Source organism: Vigna umbellata, chromosome 7, assembly GCF_029865625.1.
Source record: "Vigna umbellata cultivar VRB3 chromosome 7, Vumbellata_1.0, whole genome shotgun sequence".
In the NCBI taxonomy this organism is placed as follows: Eukaryota; Viridiplantae; Streptophyta; class Magnoliopsida; order Fabales; family Fabaceae; genus Vigna; species Vigna umbellata.
The window spans coordinates 33088812-33113364 of record NC_142171.1 but is presented as its reverse complement, the minus strand read 5'-3'; the positions used below and the strand labels follow the sequence as shown (position 1 = coordinate 33113364).

At 39.1% G+C, this 24553-nt stretch overlaps 2 protein-coding genes and 1 pseudogene across 4 annotated transcripts in view; 1 reads left to right on the top strand and 2 right to left on the bottom strand.

Annotated features, from left to right (window-relative positions):
* Positions 1-24553, bottom strand: part of LOC124845127 (Nodulin MtN21 /EamA-like transporter family protein) — a 54475-nt gene that overhangs the window by 805 nt on the left and 29117 nt on the right. For 2 of the 3 annotated variants that reach the window (XM_088094019.1, XM_088094018.1), the window contains exons 8-9: positions 15665-15736; positions 316-381 (exon numbers count right to left, since the gene is read on the bottom strand). In XM_088094019.1, coding sequence (XP_087950145.1) covers positions 316-381; positions 15665-15736 — 138 coding nt within the window. The remainder of the gene's footprint in view (positions 1-315; positions 382-15664; positions 15737-24553) is intronic. The other variant, XM_088094020.1, reaches the window with a different exon arrangement.
* Positions 388-4300, top strand: LOC148195770 (uncharacterized). Its single transcript, XM_088094021.1, has one exon. The coding sequence runs from the start codon at positions 3125-3127 to the stop codon at positions 4298-4300; it is 1176 nt and encodes a 391-aa protein (XP_087950147.1). The 5' UTR covers positions 388-3124.
* Positions 15861-24400, bottom strand: LOC148195769 (uncharacterized; annotated as a pseudogene).

The following is a 24553-nucleotide window of genomic DNA, read 5'->3' as shown; positions in this document are numbered from 1 at the left end:
TGAAGGAATCTCTATGCAAATAAGGGTGGAAAATGAGCTAGTCCGGCACATTGTTGGCCAGTCTAAAATGGGACGGAGTGGGATGACTTGCTACGGTTAGGCAGATTGAGAAACCCGACCAATATATGTGTGTGTGTGTGTCTTATATATAAATATATATAATAAGTTTCTACATTTTTGATATCCTAACTAAGTTTTAATAATTTAGTTAGGATAAAATTTAATTAGGATGTCAAAAATGTAGAAACTTAGTTGTTCACAGTCAAATCAGAAAAAGAAAAAAGAGAACAACCAGCTTTTAAGAGAGAAGTATACCTCCAAGTACTGAACATTAGCAACTTTACTGGTTCTCTCAAGTTGCAGTCCGCGTGCTAACAAAACCTGCGAAAGATTTAGTAACAATACCATCAAATAGTAGAGATATGTTGCATGTTGATTCAGGTTAACATATAGTTGAGAATATACAATAGGATATTGTAATTAATTCGGGCAGACCACTTGACCTAAATAAACAAGTTAAGTTATATAATTAAGATAAATTATTCTAACACTCTCCCTTAAGTTGGAGCAGACATATTGAATGTGCCAAGATTGGAACATATAAATTGAATATGAGGTCCTCTTACAGATTTTGTTAACACATGCTAGTTGATTATTGGATTCAACAAACTTAGTACAAACTTCTTTGGACCACATCGTTTCTTGAATAAAAATAACAACCAAGTTCTATTTGTTTGGTCCTCCCATTGAATACAAGAGGCAATGTGGAGAGCTACTTAATTATCACAATACATCTTCATTTGTTGGATCTCATAGAACTTTCATTCTTGAAGAAATTGTTTCACCCACACAAGTTCACAAGCAAGAGATGCCACTATCCTATATTCAGTTGCAGCACTAGATCAGGCAACCATATTTTGTTTCTTGTTTTTCAACAAATAATGTTGCCTCCAATAGCCTGAAGAGGAGCATCTACTGATAGGAAATGTTGCCCAATCAACATCACAATACACAAAAATTTGGGTATGCCCTTGATCTTCAACCAACAAACCTTGTCCTAGAGCCTTTTTGAGGTATCTTAAGATGCAGAGATGATAACATTCCAATTATCAATACAAGGATTTTGCATAAACCAACTAACACCACTAATAGAACTAGTATTCAAAACAAGATGAAATACACTAATCTTGGTAATCTTTATTATTATATCCTGCCACTGCCTCAGGAATAACACGGACTCAAAGACTTACAATTGTTATCTACCGAGGTTATTCGACAGAACCCCACTCTCTTCACTCCAATTACAAAGTTTTTCCCCTTCCCTTCAAAATTGTCCCTGAACTATTTAAATAGTTCAGATACTGCTGGCACACAAGTTATTTATTCCGTCTCTTATATACAAAACTAAACCTATAAATACCCTTCCCATCAAGAGTCACCTTGTCCCCAAGTTGAAAGTATGGAAATTCTCTGGCAATAGAAGTAGCTGATTCCCAACTATTTTCTATCTCTGGAAGCTGGTACCATTTAAGAATTTCCAACTCACCACACGAATTAATCCGTGTCCAATACTTTCTAAGAAGTTACTTCTAAAATGTAATCTTCCGAAAGCATGGGAGGTAATGGTTGAGAAGCGGAGGAAGTTGCGGCTTATAAGCAACTTGATCGTTGCGTTCTACTATTTCATAAGGACCATAAAATTGCGGATACAATTTTTCAATAAGCTTCTTGGCTAGTGATGAAGAACGGTACAGCAGAATTTTCAAAAAAACTCAATCGCCAACTTGGTAAACCACCTCACATATGTGTTTATTACCTTGAACACTTTTATAAGTTGGCTTTTAATTCCTTTAAAATTGCATCTCGTTCTACCTGTAACTAATTTACACTTTCGACTCAGGAAGGGATAGTTGTGCCTTTTAAAAGTAAAGGAGGGTCCTTGCCATAAAGTGCTTTAAATGGAGTCATTCGAGAAGAGGCATTGTAAATGGTACTAAACCAAAACTCTGCCCATGATAACCAATTAGGCCGTTGTTTACGCTAATAACTTGTTGTTAGATGTTAAGATGTGTGTTTCTGTTATTTGGGCTCAGCCTATTCTGTATTAAGGGTATTGGCCCATATCTTACAATATAAATAAATTACCCTATGTGTATGCTAAACACAGAAGGGATATTTTCTCCCAATCTTCTCTATTTCTCACATGGTATCTAGAGCACAGGAATAGTTCCCGCCAACTCCACGGTCTCCGGTACCCATCACCGCCGTGGTCGTTGCAGTCGCCGCCTCCACCGCCGCCGCTGCCGCTGCCGTCGCCGCCGCCGGAGTTCCAGAATCGACCGACGACCACACCATCGGAATCGTCTCTGCCGGGCGACCACCGTGGTCCAAAGATCGCGGCGAACAGACCACCCACGCGCCTCCACGCGCCGCCGCAACAGTCACCGTTGTCGCCGCTTCCCGCCGCGCATGTCGGCGCGTCGCCGGAGAGTTCCGCCGCCGATCAGCACCGCCGTGATCGCCTCCTCGCCCTCTTTCTGGATCTGTGGTCGTTGCGTCAATCAGAGCACTTTGGATTTTTAGGGTTTCTCCCTCTCCATGGCATCTTCCTCGTCTACAAACACCTCTGTTGGTGGCTCATCTTCTGATTCCTCAATATACACCAATTATGTGAATGTACACTTGTCCATTGACAAGTTAGATGGCACAAATTATGCAACATGGGCATCCGACATCAAACTTTGGTTAAAGAGTCAGGGTTAGGGGTACTTAGATCACCTTACTCAAAATGTGACTACTCCTAACATAGATGACACTTCCCGCTGGATGAAAATTGATGCTCAGTTATGCATTGTTATAAAGTCCATCATTCACTCCTCACTAAAACAAATGTTTCGATCATATGAAACATGTTCAGAAGTATGGGCACAAGCGAAGTTGTTGTACACAAATAATACTCAGCGCCTTTATGGTGTTTGTCAGGACCTATTAACTTGGGCCACGCAACTCTGGTCCCCTGGCAGAATATTTGGGTAAAATTCATGCCCTTCTTCATGATTTTAATGATATATTACCTCCTGCTTCCACTCCTGCTGAAGAATTGGAACAACGATCAAAGTTCTTCATGTTGTTGGCATTATACGGACTCTCTGATGATGTCTCTCATGTCCGTGATCAGATTTTGGGTTCTCCTGTCATACCCAACTTTACTTCTACTTGTTCTGCTCTTTTGCGTATACCAAGCAAACCCGTCACTGAGACATCTCCTCGTACTGATGATTCCTCTGTTATGGCTGCCCAACGTGATGATCGAAGTCGGTCTCGCAAGCCAAGTAAAGGACGTCCAAAATGTGACCACAGTGGCAAGTTAGGCCACAAAATTGATGGATGTTATGCGCTTCATGGACGGCCTCCTCGACCTGTAGCAATGGCTAATTTTGATCCACCTCCCCGATCACCGTCTGCAGACCATCCTACTTCATCTAATGCCGTAGAACAACCTGCAATCTTTAACGAATTTCTCAAATGGTATGAGGATTGTCAGCACTTTAGTTCCACTACATCTGCATCTGTTGCACGTACAGGTACACCTTTTGTTGGTTTGACTCACTCCCTCAGACCTTGGGTCCTTGACTTAGGCACCACCGATCATATCACTGGTAACAAGTCCTTGTTTTCTTCCTTGTCGTGTCCGGATAATTTACCCTCGGTAACAATGGCTGATGGGTCTAGAGTTTCATCTCATGGTGTTGGTACTATTAATATTTTTCCATCCATATCCATTGATCATGTACTTTATTTCCCTGGGTCTCCCTTCAATTTATTGTCCATTAGTCATCCATATGCGTTAGACATCTTGGAGGAAACAGGGTTAATGAACTGTAAATCTGTTGAAACACCTATGGATCCTAACATCAAACTCCTACCAAATCAGGGGGAGCCTTTCGCAGATCCTGAACGGTACAGAAGATTAGTTGGTAAATTAAACTATCTTACTGTTACGCGTCCTGACATTTCCTTCGCAGTTAGTGTGATGAGTCAATTTCTAAACTCCCCATGTGAAGACCATTGGGATGCAGTTGTTCGCATACTGAAGTATATTAAAGGATCACCTGGAAAAGGTTTGCTATATGGCCCTAACAACGATACAAAAATCGTTTGCTATTCAGATGCTGATTGGGCTGGTTCCCCTTCTGATAGGAGGTCTACTTCTGGATATTGTGTCTCTATTGGTGGCAACCTGATATCTTGGAAAAGTAAGAAGCAAAATGTTGTGGCAAGGTCTAGTGCAGAAGCATAATATAGAGCTATGGCATCAGGTACTTGCGAGCTTGTGTGGCTTAAACAATTGCTTAGTGAATTGAAATTTGGAGATGTCACTCACATGACACTTATATGTGATAATCAAGCTGCTCTCCATATTAGCTCTAACCCTGTCTTCCATGAGAGAACCAAACACATTGAAGTAGATTGTCACTTCATTCGAGAAAAAATCATATCCGGAGATATCAAGACTGAGTTCGTTAACTTAAGCAACCAGTTGGCAGACATATTCACTAAGTCCTTACGAGGACCTAGAATTGATTATCTTTGTAACAAGCTTGGAACATATGATTTATATGCTCTAGCTTGAGGGGGAGTGTTAGATGTTAAGATGTGTGTTTCTATTATTTGGGCTCAGCCTATTCTGTATTAAGGGTATTGGCCCATATCTTACAATATAAATAAATTACCCTATGTGTATGCTAAACACACAAGGGATATTTTCTCCCAATCTTCTCTATTTCTCACACTTGTCTTGCAACCTAAATATGTCTCAATGCAATGGTTAACTAATTTTGTTTGACTATCCGATTGAGGGTGATAGGCTATGCTATACTTTAGTTTAGTTACCGCCTGTGATGGCAATTTCCTAGCTAGGATGAACCAAAACTAGAAGGAAAGCCATGGAGGTGGTCAAAATGGATGATGGTTGCGGAATGATGATGGGATGAGAGGCTAGGTGTCTCGGCCTTGGTTGGTTTTATGGTGAAGGAGGAGGTGTTTAGTGATGCTCTATGAGAGGTTAGGCCAACTCTTGGAGGAAGGTGGTTGGAGGAGACCACTTGGGTTGCTCTAGCCTAGGGTGACCTTAAAAAAGTAGTATGACACAAAAATGACAGCATAACTTTACTCTAAATCAAAGGTAATTACATGAAGGAGAAACACCTCTATTTATAGGCTAAGGTGTCTCAAAATAGGCAAAAACTTTAACCTAAAAGAGCCACCTTGGCTAGCTTGGAAGCAAGGAGAATTACTCTCCAATAGGAAGGAGACAAGTGACGAAAATCCTTTCAAATGAGAAGGTGACATGTGGCCATTACCTATGGAAAATACTTTCCATTCCTAGAGTGACATGTGACCACTAACTAGGAAGAAAAACTCTCCAATAGGAGGGTGACACTTGTCAAGGCCGTCCACTCTCTTGTCCACCAAGCTAGCTAAAAATGTTGACTCCTTGTCAACTTATGGTGTGGACGTCCCACCTTGGTCAACATTGGGCCTTGGCCATTTGTTGACTTGGGTGGTCAAAACCCTATTCTACTTGGCCTAAAATACAAGGTCCAAATTAAAATCCTACACTATTAGGCCCATAAAACAAAGCCCAAAATTATTCAATGATGGTCCAAGAAAAGAAGAGCTTGACTTCACGTTCTTTGGTTAACTCTTCTTAAATTTGCTTGACCTTGCCTATTGTGATGGGACCTTTGCCTAGAGGGTTGCCATCAGCCTGTTTAAACAATTCTTTCTAAAACTGTCTGAGAAAAACTCAGCCTTAGATAGAACCTATTGACATTGGAAAACGATGAAGTTTAACACTTTCTTTGACAAATAATTGTGCTACCTCCATTGCAATATACACATGTGATAAAGCAAACACATGGATATAATCATGTCTTTTCCTTTGACCTTTGGTAATCCACACTTGAAAATAAGACTTATTTTATTATTCTCAATCATGAAAAATACATTCTCATACCCTCTATTTGTAATAATATAATTCTCCTAAAAAGAGAAATAGGGAAACTAGGAAAACTAGGAAATAGAGAATTAGATTATTACAAATAGAGAGTATCAAAATGTATTTTTTATGATTGAGAATAATAAATCAGTCTTATTTTCCACTGTCACCAACCCTAGGAATAGACTCAGGAGGCTCAGGCGACCCTGTCTGTGGCAGCGGCGGCGAGTGGGTCTTGCCAGTGGTGGGCACGTGGGCTACACGCGCCGGCGACGATGGTGGCGCGTGGCGGCTCCTCTCACGGAGTGACTTCCGACGTTGTGATCACCAGTGTTGGCCGCACCTTTCTGCCCAATAAATGACCCCAACCGGCGACAACCACAAAAACAATTGTCGGACAGTGGCGGCGGTGCGACTGTTGCAGTGGAACGGAGCCCCAAGATCAGGAGCTCTGACATCAAGTTGAAAATAAGACTTATTTTATTATTCTCAGTCATGAAAAATACATTCTTATACCCATATTTGTAATAATCTAATTCTCATAAAAAGAGAAATAGGCAAACTAGGAAAATAAAATAAAATAAAAGATTATGTATCTATTTCCTCTAATTAGGAAGTTCTAAAGATATTATTTCAAATTATCATGAAAATATCGGACCAAACCTATGTAGGAACTGGCAATGGTAGCAGTAATCCAGTAAGGGCTAAAGTTTTGCTCTTATTCCATTGGCAAACTTCACACTACATTACAAAATCTTTAATATCTCTTCTCATCCCTTCCCAATATAGAACACCAGAAATCCTTTAAAAGGTTCAGAAATACCCAATATGTCCTCCCACACAAGACTCATTCAAAGTGTCTACCGTCTTGTAAAAAAACAGCCCCTCCATCCTTCTTTACTAGAGGCATCTGTCACCACCATAAAAGGTTTGGAGAAATCTGGTACCGTTACAACTAGAAGCTGAGAAAGAATCACTTTGTTAGGTTTATCCTCGTGAGGTTTGTTTGACCTATCATGTGTCATCCGCTATCGGGCAATGTTAGAATATCAGAAACTATCTAATGGGTGTAAACCTCACCTTGTAAGTCAGTTTTGTAAAGTTAGGCTTAAACCCACTTATTTCTGACCTTATATTTATGTTTTCTTCTCCTCCATGTTGTTGGTCTTGTATTATCTATTGTTAGGATATTTATCCTATTTTATTATCATTATATTATATTAAGGGTTACCCTATTTATCATGATTATATGTCAAGGGTTATCCTATTTATCATGATTATATTGTGTCTAGGGTTACCCTATTTATCATGTACTCTTGTATTAATTTATTCTTATAAATAGAAGATTGTGAGAGGGATCAATCAAGCCCTCTAGAATTATTTTATTGTTTAATTCTCAAGTTGGTATCAGAGCGGGTTGATCCTGCTCTGGTTTCTGTCTCGTAGCATCTATCCGGCGCCACAATTCGCTGTTCCACGCCACCGTCCACCGTCCACCGCTGCACGCCGCCAGCCACCGTCATAGTTTCGTCCATCTAAACCCTTAGGGTTTACTTGTTCCTTGCTGGTACGATTCGTCTTCTTCAGAAATGGCGTCTGGTAGTACTCTTTCCTTCTCCGGAAGTTCATCAATTACCTCCGAAAAGCTAAATGGAAAAAATTATCTATCATGGTCTGCTGTTGTTGAAATGTGGTTCCTTGGCCAATGGCATTATGACCACCTTGAGCGAGATGGAAGCCATGTGCCTACTGAAAAAGTTGATCAGTGGAAACAAGCAGATTTCCATTTGTGTTCCCTGTTATCGCAATCAATGGAACCCAAACTTCTTATATCTTTGAGGGCTTTCAAAACTTGTCACTCATTTTGGAAGAAAGCTCAAAGCATTTATGCCAACGATATTCAACGTCTCTATGACACTGCAAACAAGCTTACATCTCTTAAAATGGCAGACCGTGATATGGTGTCCTTCATGGCTGAAGCCCATTCTGCTGTCGAAGAACTCAAGATGTTTTTGGAAGCAGACCCATTAGAGGATCTCAAAATAAAACTAGACAAATTTAACATGGTATCAGAGCCTGGTTAGAGCCTGTTAAACATAATGAAAATTATATATGGAATTAATCTTCCTTGTGTTAAACACACATAGGGTTCTCTATTTATAATAGAAGAAATATGAGCTAAGCCCAAAATACAAATAAGAAATAACAAACTAACTGAAAGATAAAAGATAAATATAAAAGATATAATATTTCTAACACTCCCCCTCAAGCTGGAGCATACAAATGTATGAACCAAGCTTGAAATAATTGAACTTGGTTTTGAACTAGATGATTTGTCTTCAAGAGTGTGAGGCAAGCAGAGATGGGTTATCACATCTCAATGAACAAACAGCAGTGGAGAAGGAGGCAATAAACACTTCAACTTCAAAAGTGGATGAAGGAGAGCAGCGGAGAAGGAGGCAATAAACACTTCAACTTCAGAACTGGATGAAGGAGAGCAGCGGAGAACAGCGGAGAAGGAAGCAATAAACGCAGCAGATCTGTGCGGCAGATACAATAAGAAAGGAAGAACAAGGCAAGAACAGCAATACAGAGGCGAAACCCTCTACTACAGAGGCGAAACCCTCTACTACAGAGGCGAAACCCTCTACTACAGAGGCGAAACCCTCTACTACAGAGGCGAAACCTTCTACTACAGAGGCGAAACCCTCTACTACAGAGGCGAAACCCTCTACTACAGAGGCGAAACCCTCTACTACAGAGGCGTGATGAACACGCGTTCGAGATCTACTTCCGGAGAGTGGAGGCGCGTGACAGCGCATGCAAATGAGACAAAGACGACGACCGCCAGGGTTAGGTCGCGCTTGAAGAGACGGTCCAGATTCACTGGTCACCGGTCGAAACTGTGACGGTGGCCGGTGAGAAGGCGGCGACTGGTTCAGAGGAGGCAGTGGTTCCGAGGAGACTTGTCTCTTTAATTCTGGGTGCTGAGATTTAAGAAGATAAAATGAATCTTATGAAATTTTTAGGGGCTGTCGGCGACCATGACGGCCGACCGCCGACAGACAGCAAAGACCACCGGAAGAGATCAAAAAACCTGCTCTGATACCATGTTAAACATAATGAAAATTATATATGGAATTAATCTTCCTTGTGTAAAACACACATAGGGTTCTCTATTTATAATAGAAGAAATATGAGCTAAGCCCAAAATACAAATAAGAAATAACAAACTAACTGAAAGATAAAAGATAAATATAAAAGATATAATATTTCTAACAGAGCCTATCCTAGCGATATTTGTTGTTTGTTGGGCATATTGTTCCACCCGCTATCGAGCCGCTCGAGATGTCTATATCTCGGCGTGAGGGGAGTGTGTTGGAAGTCCCACATCGACTAGAGATAAGGCCAATTGATAGTGTATAAGTGGGTGCAAACCTCACCTTACAAGCCGGTTTTGTGGGGTTGAGTTAGGCTTAAAGTCCACTTCTTAACATCTATTTTTAGGACTTCCTGATAGGTTTCTTTGGTCAAGAAATCTATCTAACTTCTCTCACAACACACACACTAACACAGAAAAGAAAAAGAAGTCTGTATATTTCTTCTATAATGAACAAACAATGTACACACAAGCCTCCAAGGGAGCACTCCCCCTCCACAGGATATAGATGTCCTGTCTATACAAAAGAATTAACAAAACTAAACTTTACAAGAGCTCCTCAGCCTCATATATAGGCTCCCCTCCCACTAACTAACTAATGCTAACAGTTACAATCATATCAGTATTCTCCTAACCACCTAACAACTTTATTATTTCTCTTTCCTCCTCTCATAAACTCTTAGTATCCTATCATTACCCGTCGCCTCTTGTCCAACCTTGTCCTCAAGGTTGAAGTCTGGAAATTGCTTATGCGTGGTCAAGACATCTTCCCATGTTGCCTCCTCCTCTCCTCCTTCTTGCCACTAAATCAACACCTGTGGCACCAACCCTTCCTTTTGTTGTTGTCGTCTTCTATTCAACACTTTAAGTGGCCAAAATGTTGGCCCTTCTCACTTAACTCTTCTAGTAGATCCTTCCCAACTTGCTGGGTACCCGCTGCTAGTTTTAACTAGGATACATAGAACACAGGATGTATCCTAGCTGTGTCCGGAAGTTGAAGTTTGAAGGCCATTGATCCCCCACCTGTTTCACCACCTTAAACGACCCAAAATATCTTGCGGAGAGGTTCATATGTAATCTTGTAGGCATGGACGTTTGCCTATGAGGCCCGATCTTCAAATAAACCCAATCTTCCACTTTGATCGTCGTTGGTTTCCCTTTTCGATTGGCATATTTCGACATCTGGTCTTGTGCCCTCGCGAGATGATATCTGAGCTGCTTCAGTGCCTCGTCCCTCGTCTGCAGCTTGTGTGCCACAACTTCTACTGCTGTTTCTCCCCGAAGCGTGTAAGAGCTGGTGGAGGCCTCCCATACACCACTTCAAACGAAGTACATTTAGCCGATCCCTGATAACTGGTGTTATACCAGTACTCAGCCCAAGGCAGAACTAAACACCAACTCTTTGGTTGTTTTGAGCAGAAACATCTCAAATAGGATTCCAACATCCTATTCAACACCTCAGTTTGCGCATCCGTCTCTGGATGATAGGCTGTGCTAATGTGGAGTTGCGTGCCCTGTAGGTTAAACATTTCCTTCCAAATGAAGCTTAGAAATAAGGGATCTCAGTCACTCATGATAGATATGGGTACCCCATGTAGCTTGCCAATTCTTTGACAAAAACTTCAGCTATAGTTTTGGTTGTGTAATGGTGCTTGATGGATATGAAGTGCCCATGTTTGCTCAGCCTGTCAACCACAACTAACACTGAATTGTATCCCTGAGATTTGGGTAGCTTGACAATAAAATCCATACTCACTTCCTGCCAAGTATTTGTGCTGCTGGCAAACCAAACAACTAGCCACAAAGTCATCACCAACTTCTTCATTCCAATCCAGTACAGCGACTAGGCGACCTTCCTGTATGTCCGGCACGAGTGTCCCCCGATAGGAGTGGCATGGAACTCTGTCAACAACCTGGGAATCCACGCCGACTGAGCTGATAGCATCAAACGTTCCTTATAATGAAGTCTATCGTGCTCCAAGGTATAGGTTGGGTGTGAGTTGGGGTCTGTCCTCACCTCCTCCATAATTTTCTTCAGGACCTTGTCCATATCACCCTCATCTCCATATCACTCTCCTCCTTTTCCTCCCCTTTTCTAGACAGGGCATCTGCCACCCTATTAGACACTACAGTGCAGTAAATAATCTCAAAGTCATAACCCAGTAGTTTGGCCAACCAATTATGTTGATTTTGGGTAGTGATCCTCTGTTCCAGCAAATATTTGAGGCTCCTTTGGTCAATGTGACCATAAACTTCTGACCCAGGAGATAAGGCCTCCAGTGCTGAATTGCAAGAACTAAAGCCATGAGTTCTTTCTCATAGATAGACTCGGTAAGGGAAACTTTTGATAGAGCCTTGCTGAAGTAGGCAATAGGCTTTTTTGTTCTGAGTCAAAACAGCACCCACTCCTCTGCCCAAGGCATCACACTCAATGTGAAATTGTTGGGTGAAATCTAGCAGGGAAAAAACAGGGGCTGAGGTGATGGCTTCCTTCAAAGCCTTCATAGTGTCACTGCCTTGGGAAGACCAACTAAATTGCCCTTTCTCCAGAAGATCAGTCAAAGGTCGGGCTATTTTGCCATAGTCCTTGATGAACCTTTTGTAATAGCCCGTAAGGCCTAAGAAACCCCTTAAGGTCTTAATATTTTTTGGTTATGGCCAATCTAAAACTGCTGCCACCTTCTCTCTGCCATCTGTACTCCAAGCTCCAAAATCATATGCCCCAAATACCTGATATGTATCTTCCCAAAATTGCATTTCTTTTGGTTAGCAAACAACTACTGCTGACTCAGAGTACCCAACACCTGCCCGATATGTTCCTTGTGTTCTTCCCAGGTCTTGCTGTAGACCAAGATTTCATAAAAAAAAACAAGAACACACTTCCTCAAATAGAGCTTCAACATGGTGTTGTTCATCATGCACTAGAAGGTTGTCGGGGCATTGGAAAGCCCGAATGGCATAACCAAAAATTCGTAGTGGCCCTGATGTGTCTGGATGGCCGTCTTCTGGATATCCTCTTCTCCCATGCGTATTTGGTGGTAGCCTGCTCTCAAGTCCACCTTCGAGATTAGTTGGCCCCTCTCAACTCGTCCAACCGTTCTTCTATCACTGGAATCGGAAACTTATCTGGTATAGTGTCTCGGTTCAAGGCTCCGTAATCAATACAGAAGCACCAGCTTCCATCTCTCTTTTTCACCAATATCATAGGGCTAGAATACAGGCTATTGCTTGGCCAAATTATGCCCGTCTTCAACATCTCCTCTACTTGTTTTTCGATCTCCTTCATCAAATTAGGATATCGGTATTGTCTAACACTCACCGAATCCACTCCCTCCATAATAGGTATCTTGTGGTCCAGATGTCTGGTAGGAGGAAGACCCTTGAGCTCCCTGAATACATCCTCAAACTCAGCCAGGACCCGTTCTAAATCCTTAGTCTGGCTACATGTCAACTGCTTCCCTACATCCTCCTTCCCTTCTAACTCTGTTTGACCTAAGCCCCAAACCAAGGATACAACCTTTATCTCCTTCACCATCAATAAAGCTTTTGGAGATACCACCTTCGTTGTCAAGGTAGGGTCTCCTCTAATCATCACTGTCTCGTTGCCCCGAGTGAACCCCATTGTCAGGTTTTCCCAATTTGGCTAGGCAAGCTACTCCCAAAATGAGGTTTACCCCTCCCAACTCAAATAGGTAGAACTTCTCCTTGACCTCCACTTCTCCCAACATCACTGAAACTTCATTGCAAAAGCCTTGTTTCATTTTCCACTGCCCATCTCCGAGGCATACTCTGCAAGGATGTGTCTCCTCCACCGACAACCCAAGTCCTCCACCAGTTTCGTCACGATGAAATTACGACTAGATCCGCTATCTATCAGAACCAACACCATCTTCCCCTTCACCCAGCCCTGTAGTTTCATCGGTTTGGGTTGAGTGAGGCTTCCTGCTGAGAAGGAAGACAATTCCATATGTCTCTGTTCCATCTCCTCTACTTCTTCCCCTTCCCCTTCTTCCTCATCTTCAACCATAATCATCACTCGCATGCTTCTTTTTGGGCTCCTATGGCCCGAGCTGTAACGTCCTCAACAACAGAAGCACTCCCCTTCTTCCCTTCTCTTGATATATCCTGGGTAAGGTAGATTTCTTACCCCTCTGCCTCGTGTCTCTCTTATCATATTACTTCCCGTCTTGGACACTGTAGTACCCATTGTGCCCTCCTTCTTTGTAGAATTCACGTTGTCTACAGTCCCCTGCCTACTCTAGCCTCCCTTGAAAGAATTAATTCTAGCAACCGTCCCCGATCCTCCTTGATACCTTCCCCACGTCTCATTTTTCTCATTGGTCACCCTCCATTCGTTCTTGGGTTCTTGCTGGCTTCCTCCACATCTCTAGCCACCTCCATGGCTATCAGTAGGTCCCTAGCGTTATGCGGCCTAATCTGGCTTCGGACGTCGCCTTGCAAACCAGGGAAGAAGTAGCCCAAAAGTTATTCCTCCGTTACCACCGTTGTCTGTGCCACCAGCATCTCAAACTCCAGGAAGTAATTCTCTACTGTGTCTTTCTGCCTCATGGTCGTCAGTTTGTCAAACACAGTTCTCCCCCAAACCTCCTGATCAGTGCCTCTTGCAAATCTTCCCAAGAGGGATTCTTGGTCTTGGTCTTCTAGAATCTAAACCAATAGCTTGCACTGCCCTCCATACATGTATAAGCCAGTCGGAGTTTCTCCCTCCCAGTGACATGCCGAATATGAAAAAATTTCTCTACCCTTGAGATCCACCCCAATGGATCCAACCCCTCTAACGTGGGTAATTCCACTTGCTTTACCCAATTGGGTTGTAATTCACCCATGTCGTCCTCCAACTCATCCTCCGAACTATCTTTCTTCCCTCTCCTATTCTCATTCACTGACACTTGACTTCCCCAAGAGTTCCTATCAAGGTGCCGCACCATTCCTCCAACAACCGGCGCGAGTTCTTTAAGTTCTTGACGTATACCCATTGTCTCTTCTTTCAACTCTTCCCCTATCGTCTCTAGTGAACTCAGTCTCCCCTCCATAGCATTCATTCTTCCTTCTATTATGTTCTCAATCGCATTCATCTTTCCCTCCATCTCGCTCCTCCAAGGATCTGGCAGGTCGAACCAATTGATAGGTTTCTTTGGTTAAGAAATCTATCTAACTCCTCTCAAAGCACACACACTAACACAGAAAAGAAAAAGAACTCTGTATATTTCTTCTATAATGAGCAAACAACGTACACACAAACCTCTGAGGGAGCAGTCCCCCTCCACAGGATATAGATGTCCTGTCTATACAAAAAAATTAACAAAACTAAAGTTTACAAGTTCGCCAGCCTCTTATATAGGCTCCCCTCCCACTAACTAACTGATGCTAACAGTTACAATCATATCAGTATCCTCCTAACCACCAAACAACCTTATTAATTATTTTTCCTCCTCTCATAGACTTTTAGTATCCTACCACTTCAATTATCACGATAAAGAAATTGAATGACGAAAATTGTTCATCAAGGTTAACTTATGTGGGGTGCAATGATCATTTTGAAACACAAAAGTGACGAAGTGCCAACAGAAGCTCTAATTAGTGAAAGAAACTTGCCTTTCAAAATCCTAGCACAAATAGGTTAGAACCTATAATTTGGCCCATATCAAGCACAACCTAGACCAATTTAGTAAATAATCTAGGCAAGGCTTTTCAAAGCCCATTAAGCTCAAACGATCAGGATTTACACCATCCAATTTAATATATTTTCAATATACTAAATTTTATTTGAATATTCTAAGACCATAAAAAAATTTAAACTTGCTTGATTTAAATTATTTGCCCATTAGCCTATTTAACAGCCATATTACAAAGTAGATATTTAAATAGGCTTTCAAGTTATGCTAGGCCTTTTAGAAAGGCAATCTAGGCTTTGAAAAAAAAAAGACAATACGTTAGTAGTTAGACCAAAGCTCATAATTCAAATTTTAAAAAATAACCCACATTTGTTTTGAGATGAGCCTTAGCCTAGACTAGTCTATATCCAATTCCTACCCTACTAAGGTTATACTGTTGAGTAGCTTGCTTACTTTTCTCTCCTATCTAGCTAAATCTTCTAAAATTTCAAACAAGAAAATGTTACGTAAGACTATGTTGAAACATAAATTATTGTTTCACAAGCCTATATACGGTAAATGAGAAAACCCTTGGGAACTGCTACAGTCAAAATATAGTTCACCAGAAGAGCAGAACCATGGAGTAATGAAGTGCAAGGTCTATATCAGTCTCAACAGCAGAACCATTCTTAATGGCATTTTTCTATCTGATTTTCATATGCCTATCCATCACTACAGAAAACAGGTTTGTATGTAGTCCTCATTTCCACAGCAGCATGAAAAGACCATTGTTTAATCACACCAATTGTCTGTACTATGAAAGTTGCTACTTCTTATTTATCTTTTGTAGAAAAAAGCAAACTATCAGCATGCAGTTTAGGTTTTCACCTCAGCAAAGAAGCCCATAATACTACTCACAAGCATAAGCAAAATAGACTGAAATCCTGGTAGCACAAAATCCTGCAAAAGGAGACAAGTTATTGTAAAGTACCAAAATTTTCAGATATGAGGTACAATACAGTTGATCCTTACTATGGAAACGTGACAATCACTTAAACAAGCAATATTTGACATGAATCTGGTGCGTAGCCTTGCATGAAAAACATTTATTCATAAAGCTATTAATGGAGGAACCTTTTTTCCATTATGCTGAAATAGTTAAAAACTCAGAAAAGTAAGTTTGACAGTACGTAGCTTGAAAGACTAAAGACAGTTTGTTTAAACTTAAAATAAGTGTTCTCAAAATAAACACCTTTTACCATGACCACATATATGAGAAGTAAAGAGGATGCTTATTACAAAACTGCTTAATATTAAAATAAGCATATTAGACAAAAAAAATAAGCACTAGAAATCTGCTTATTTTATTAAATATAAGAACTTTTTAATAAAATAAGTACAAACAACCCTCCATTATGGAATATCCAGAATTTATGAATTCATAATTGGAATCCATTGAATGTATTTTTATGGTAGCTAAAGTTCAATTATATATTTGGGCTTGAATTTGAAAAGGAGAATTTAAGGGCCTTTTTTATTTAACAATATTTTAAGTTGTAATTACAAAAGACTTGTCTTCATTTTTTATGTCTTCGAACATAGACATAGGAAACTATGAAAACAATAAAAAAATGGGCCTATATATTTCCAGTTAATACTTTTCCTTTTTTTGGAGAGTGATATTCGTAGCAAAGATTATTTTTTTGTGACTTTTGCTTGTCTAGTACAAGAATTTGTTAGATCTAGTTGACTGCATGGGACTCCTATTAGTCAGTAATAATGGATACCTTTCTACTGATGATCCTCTAACCTACACTTGTTGTAACAAAGGTTTATCATCTTCTGCACATTTTAAGATCTGGTCAATAAAGTTCTTTATTTTTCTCTCTATTTGATTTCTTCAATAGATACAAAGCTTATTGACGCTGTTGGATCATGTGTTTACCATACACTAAAAATTATAGTTGAAATCCAAAACACAATTATTTCTAACTAAGATAACACTACAATTATGAAACCTACAATAATCTCCTCTCAGCAATTGCCACACTACTAGCTCCCAAAGTTATAGTGGATAATCAGAACACTTTGTCTAGTTAAGAACGTAGTACCCCAAGTGCTAAATTTCAATTATGACTTAGCTTGCTTGGCCACTACAACGAACAATTAACGCAACCCAAGTCCAGAGTGACAACCCGTCATACAACACTCTTACATGCTCACACACATTTAGCGAAATTTATAGTTTTCAACACCACCAACAAATTAAGCCTATTTAAGGTTGGCCTTTACAACCATTACTTGTGTATTAAACAAAAGAGAAACACACATGCGCACACAACACATATAATACAGTGTACTATAGCATTACTGTTAGATATATTATCTTTATCTTTTATCTTACACATTTAGCGAAATTTATAGCTTTCAACACCACCAACAAATTAAGCCTATTTAAGGTTGGCCTTTACCACCATTACTTGTGTATTAAACAAAAGAGAAACACACACGCGCACACACACACATATAATACAGTGTACTATAGCATTACTGTTAGATATATTATCTTTATCTTTTATCTTACACATTTAGCCAAATTTATAGTTTTCAACACCACCAACAAATTAAGCCTATTTAAGGTTGGCCTTTACCACCATTACTTGTGCATTAAACAAAAGAGAAACACACACAATTGCACACACACACACATATAATACAGTGTACTATAGCATTATTGTTAGATATATTATCTTTATCTTTTATCTTTAGTTAGTATATTATTATTTCTTATTTGTATTTTGGGCTTAGCCCATATTTCTTCTATTATAAATAGAGGACACTATATTTATATTCAACATTAGAGAGATTAATCTCATACATAGTTTTCACTATATTCACTATTACAAAGATGGGCTCAAACCCATATATAAGATACATCTAACACTCCCTCTCCTGTTAAAGCATATAAATCATATGCACCAAGCTTGTTACATAGATAATCAATTCCACGACCCAACAATAATTTGGAAAACACATTTGTTGATTGATCAATGGCATTAACAAATTGTGTAGCAAGTTTGAGCTAATATGCTAAAGCATGTTAGATGAGAGCTACTATACACGTGCATACACACATTGGAGTCCATATGTACAAAGCTATGGCTTCTACTACTTGTTAGAATATTTGGCTCAAATATGATAACAAGTAGTAGAAGCCATATTTTGTACTTTGCTTTTGCATTAGATATTACCACTACATTTTGCATTTTGTTTTTCTAGGAAATCCAATTGTCACCACAAATAAAGACAACATAGAAGTGGACATCTTGTCAATACAAAAAGCCTACTCAATTTGCAATTGAGTTATGGAAGGACTCTCGAAAAAAGATGTTATAGCCCTTGAAGACATGATAAGTGGGTAGGAGCAAGGAGAGAATGCGAAAAGCAATTAAAAGATAAAAAGAAAAACCACCAAGGATTCAAGAGAGAGAAACCTAGGGTTTTAGAAGAGAAAAACCTAGGAGAACCACAAAATGATTTAGAAACCAAGAGCAAAAGGTGGATATGGACTTAGGATGCTCCAATGAGCTAGATGAATTAGAGGAAGGGGTTAAGTGAGAGGCAACACACATATGCAAACCATAAGATGCCCTTAAGATATCTAAGAATGTGTTTGACAACTGGATTAGAGAGTTCCCAAGATCAGGAGTTCTGACACCATCTTGAGAAAGAGAATGACTTTTATTATTTTCATTCATGTCTATTACATTCTCGTTACCTCTGTTTGTAACAATCTAATCTTCTAAAAAAGGGAAATAAGAAAACCATATATTGAAAAATAATCTAAAAGATCCTACAAATATTTTCTCTAATTAGGAAGATTTTCCTCTAATTACAACACAATCTAATTGCTATTAATCTTTCTCCTAATTCCAAATTTACATGAGAAGACAAAACACATGGAACGTGATATTTTCTTTATTTAAGAAAGAGTGCTAGATATTCGACCATGTAGCCTTGAAGGTTGCATTTTAATTTTAAAATTTGAATTTCCCTCTACTTTTTCTATTTAGTTTTTTGGCCAAACACTTACAAGAGTCTAGAATTAGGATCTAAAATTCATTCAGGATTTATCTCTTGTACATTTCATTTGAATTTGTAAGATGGCTTATTAAAAAATAGCAATCTCCTCCTCTCTTAAATTTAGGAGAGAGAATATATATTTTATTATCTGTCTCCTTACATCCATTGGATATATATACAAGAGGTTATCTAATGAGCAACCTATTCTATGGAACAAATCACTAAAATTGTGGGATTGTTATTCTAGTAATAATAGCAAGATAATAATAGCCAGATACAGAGAATATAACAAATTAAATACGTGGGAATAATATCTAAAGTTTCCTAAAATATAACAAGCTTTTCTTTGATAAAATATTTGTCCACTTCAATATGTTTTGTTCTATCATGATGTACTGGGTTGTGTGCTACACTAATTGCAGATTTACTATCACAATATAACCTCATTGGTTCAGCCTACTTTATCCTTAAGTCTTCCAATATAATCTTCAGCCATAAAAATTCAAATTCCTTGGGCCATTGCTCGAAATTCTGCTTCACCACTAGATCCAGCTACCACACTTTGTTTTTTGCTTTTTTAAGTTACTAGGTTTCCACCAAGAAAGGTACAATATCCAGTAGTTGACCTCCTATCCACAGCTCAACCTGCATAATCAGCATTTGTATATGCCTCAAGACTGGCATTCTTATTTCTTTTGAACAAAATTCCTCTTCATGGAGTCCCTTTTAAATATTGGACAATTCTAAGTGCAACTTATAGATGTGCTTCTTTTGGTTGGTTCATAAATTGGACAACTAAGCTCATAGCAATGCAATATCTGGCCTAGTGTGAGATAGGTAAATTAGTCTTCCCACAAGTCTTTCATACATTTCTTTATCCACATACACATCCTCCGCTGCACTTCCCAACTTTATATTTGGATCTACAGGTGTACTTGATGGTTTGCAAGCTGTTTTACCTATTTCCTGTAGCAAATCAATGATATATTTCTGTTGGGATATGAAGATTCCTTTCCTGGAATGGGCTACTTCAATCCCCAAAAAATATTTTAGCTTCACTAAAGTCTTGATTTCGAATTCCTTGGCAAGGCATTGGCTCAACCTTTGTTGCTCCTTTTTATCATTCCTAGTAATAATTATATCATCCACATAGACCAATAGTATTGTTACTCCCCTCGAATCAAAATGTTTGATGCATAAAGTGTGGTCCCCTTGGCTCTGTTTATATTTAAGACTTGTCATAACTTTGGTGAATCTCCAAAACCATGCTCTAGGCGATTGTTTCAACCCGTACAGTGCCTTTTTTAATTTGCAAATTGTGTTGGCCTCAATCTGTCCATATACCCGGCAGTATCTCCATGTATATTTCTTCTTCAAGATCCCCATGTAGGGATGCATTTTTTACATCAAATTGTTGCAGTTCCCAATTGTAGTTTGCTGCCAAGGACAAAATTACTCCAATCGTGTTCATTTTGGCAACTGGTGCAAAAGTCTCTAAGTAATCCACTCCATATGTTTGGTGAATCCCTTGGCCACCAACCTTGCCTTATACCTCTCAATAGTCCCATCAACCTTGTACTTCACTGTGTAAACCCATTTGCACCCAACAGCCCTTTTTCTAGGTGGTAGGTAGACTAGCTGCCAAGTATTTTTTTTCTCCAATGCCTCCATCGCCAAGTCCATGGCTTGTTTCCATTTTTTGTCAATTAATGCCTCAGATACAAAAGAAGGTGTAGTTGTGGTGTTTAGGCTTATGAGAGGTTTTATGAGTAGGTGAGAATTTTTCAAACGATAAATAATTTGTCAAGGGGTAAGGTTGTTGTTTGGTGCACGTTCTGGTTCCTTTTCTAAGAGCAATTGGGAGGTCTAAATTATGATCTATCTATTCGACTTGTTTTTCAGAAGGAAATTCATCACAACCAATAGAGTTAGAATTTATAGGATCAAAAGGAATTACCTTAGGTAATGTTGTAGGATTGGATTCTTGAACATGAGTAGATCTTGGAATGGCCTTTCCTCTTCGTGTGTACACCAAATTTTTCCCAAACTTTGTATTATCATGTGGTTTAGTTGCTAGTCCTGTAGATTGAGGTATGTGATTCACCTCTACTTGTTCCTCTTCAGCTTCAGCTTCACATATAGTGGTAGTATTCTTTTGAATTTTTGTTTCTGGTCCAAAAGACAGATTTGGTAATATAAAGGTTCATCTTCCTCTCTTAAAGACTCCCACTGAAGATGAGATTGGTCAAAGTAGCTTACTTGTTCATTGAAAGTAACATCTCTTGACACATAATTTTTTGGATGGGGGATGAAAACACTTATACCCTATTTGTGTGGCTGAGTACCCCAAGAAAATACATTTTATTGCCCTTGGGTCAAGTTTTCCTCTTCCATTACTATGAACATGTACAAAGGAGACACCGAAATATTCTAGGTTGAAGGTTATTTGTATGGATTATATGTGGGTAGAATGAGTTTAAGACTTCCATGGGGCTTTTTGAAGATAAAACAGTAGAAGGTAATCTATTAATCAAGTAAGCAACAGTGAGAATAGCTTCCCCCCAAAATCTTTTTGGAACATTATTTTGAAAAAGAAGTGCTCTAGTTTGATCTAATAAGTGCTCATTTTTCCTTTCTGCAATCCCATTTTGTTGGGGTGTGTTTACCCATGAGGATTCATGGATTATTCCTTCCTTTCGACAAAAAGAATTTAGAGTATGATTGAAGTAATCTTTGGCATTATCAAACCTAATTATTTTTATATTAACCCCAAATTGATTTTTAATCATTGAAACGAACTGTAGAAAAACATATTTGACCTCAGATTTGTGTTTAAGAAGGAAAAGTCATGTTACCCTTGTACAATCATCTATAAAGGTCATAAACCATTTAGCCCCTGAAGTACTAGGAATATTAGAGGGACCCCACACATCCGTATGAACAAGATAAAATGGAGAATTGCTTACTTTATTGCTGATAGGAAAAGGTACATGCTTGTGTTTGGCAAGCTCACACACCTCACAATGAAGATCTTCTAGATTTAAATTTTTAAACAAGGAAATATTAACTTTACGACCAGAAAGGAAGGATGTCCCTAACGACAATGAACTCTCAATGGGCAGACTCAAATCTTCCATGTAGTGAAGGTCATTCCATTCTCTAGCATGTCCAATCGTCCTCCCTGACTTCTTGTCCTGCAATATACAAGAGTTGCTATGAAACCTACATTACATAAGAGGTCCTTGGTAAGTTTTTGTATAGATATCAGACTTGTGGATAACTTAGGGACATGAAGAACATTTTTTAGTATCATGTTTGAGGTTATTTGGACATCTCCTTGTCCAGCTACAGTAACGAGGGTTCCATCAGGGGTAGAAATTTTCTTGCTGTTGGGACATGGGCAATATCTGGAGAAGTGTTTAGGGAATAGTGTCATATGGTCTGTGGCTTCAGAGTCTAGTATCCAATAGTGGGTAAATGGGGTATTTGAGAATTTAAATCCAAAAGAAAATGGGAACTTACCAGAGTATGTCAATGAACACGTACCTGTGGATTTTTCCAATTTACTAAGAAAGGACCTTACTCTTTCTAACTCCTCATGGTTGAGTTGAACAAATCCTTCTTCTTGACTTTCAGGACCAGCAACAACATTAGCTTTCCACCCTCTCCTTGGAAGGCCTCCTTTGTGTCCCCAATCTTTGCTTTGAGGTTTTCCATGTAACTTCCAGCATTTGTCCCTTGTGTGACGTGGGCTTGCTGCAATAGGTGCACTAAACTCCTTCATTTTTCTTCTCTGTTCTTGAAAAAGAGCCTACTTTTTTTGTTCTGCAACCATGGTTGTTGCTCCTTCAACAATCATAGCTGAATTATCCGCAATTGGGGTCTCTAGAATTAGACTCCTGCTTTCTTCACTCCGAATAATGGTCATTACTTCATTGAGTCCAGGAACCTTCTCCTTGCGTAATATTTGGATTTTGACTTGATCATATTCTTGGTTTAGGCCTACCAAGAAATCATAAACTCGATCTTGTTCAATGTATTCTCTTAGAATTGTTGAATCCTCATAACACTTGGCCTTTATGACCCTGTAATGATCTAATTCCATCCATAAAGATTTGAGTTGATTAGCATACTCCGTGACAGATTTAGTGCGTTGTTTGGTTGCCATTGTTTTTGCTTTCACCTCATAAATTTGGGCAGCATCCTTTGCCTTAGAGTAGGTTTGCTCTATTGCAATCCATATGGCCTTTGCAAAAGTGAGGAACATGCATGTATCGCTAATTTCCGGAACCATTGAGTTCCATAGCCATGCCATGATCATGGAGTCTTCTTCATCCCATGACTTGAATCTGGCATCTTCTTCCGCAGGGAGCATCATTAGTGAGATGGCTGACCTTTCCTTTCCCTTTTATTCTAGAACTTGTTTACATTTTCCATTTCAGCTATTACAAAAATGTGCAAATAAGGCACAAAAACAAAGACTGTGATGGAACTCTAGGGTTGGGCAAAAAATGAAGGTTGTGATGGAACCCTAAGGTTAGGCAGAGATGAAGGCTGCAATGAAAATACACGGTTAGAGGCTCCCAAGGATCGGGAGCTCTGATACCATCTTAAATTTAGGAGAGAGAATATATATTTTATTATTTGTCTCCTTACATGCATTGGATATATATACAAGAGCTTATTTAACGAGTAGCCTATTCTATGGAACAAATCCCTAAAATTGTGGGATTGTTATTCCAGTAATAATAGCAAGATAATAATCGCAAGATAAGGAGAATATAACAAATTAAATACGTGGGAATAATATCTAAAGTTTCCTAAAATATATTTTGACATCCTCTTGTAATTCTCTTTGAGTTATATGAAACTTTAGAGCGTGAAACACAAATAGCAATCTCCTCCTCTTTTAATTCTCTGGGTCGTATGAAAATTTAGAGCTTGAAACACTCGAGAGTGATCTTATATATTTGGAGTCTTATCTTGAACTCATAGTAGTGGAGTGGTGATTCTAACTCTTCTTCCCCTTTTCTCCTTAATCTTGTTTTTTACCATGTTCTTATATTGTTCATCTTCATTAACTATTCATGCCTTGTTATTCATTAAGTCATATGCTCTTAATTCTATTCTTTAGTACTTATTAGTTCCTTCCTGTGTTATTGTTCTTTACATGTTCATCTATGTTGTTTAGAATCTTTGATTGAAAGTCTTGTGTCTGAAATTGTATTGTTAAGCTTTTCTATATGTGTTAACCTTCCAATGCATGCTACTCGATTTCCATGAGTATGGGAGGAATAATTGCGGCATTGGATTAGAAGCACATGGTTTTTACTACTTCCACTCACCCCCGGATGTTAGGTCATCTTAAGCTTGAATAAATTCAAGGTCACAGTTCCCAGCCTTTCTAAGCTGCATCCCTAGCCAAAAGAAGACAATGAACTAATCTAGCCAAAAGCAAGAGAAAAAAATAACAAGAATGATTCATTATTAATGATAAAGACATAAATATTATACATGCATTGGAATTGTTAAGAAGTGGACTTAAGCCTTACTCAACCCCACAAAACCGGCTTGTAAGGTGAGGTTTGCACCCCACTTATATATTACAATTTGGCCTTATCTCTAGTCGATGTGAGACTTCAAACACACCCCCTTCACACCGAGGTATAGACATCTCGAACGTGAGAATAGAAT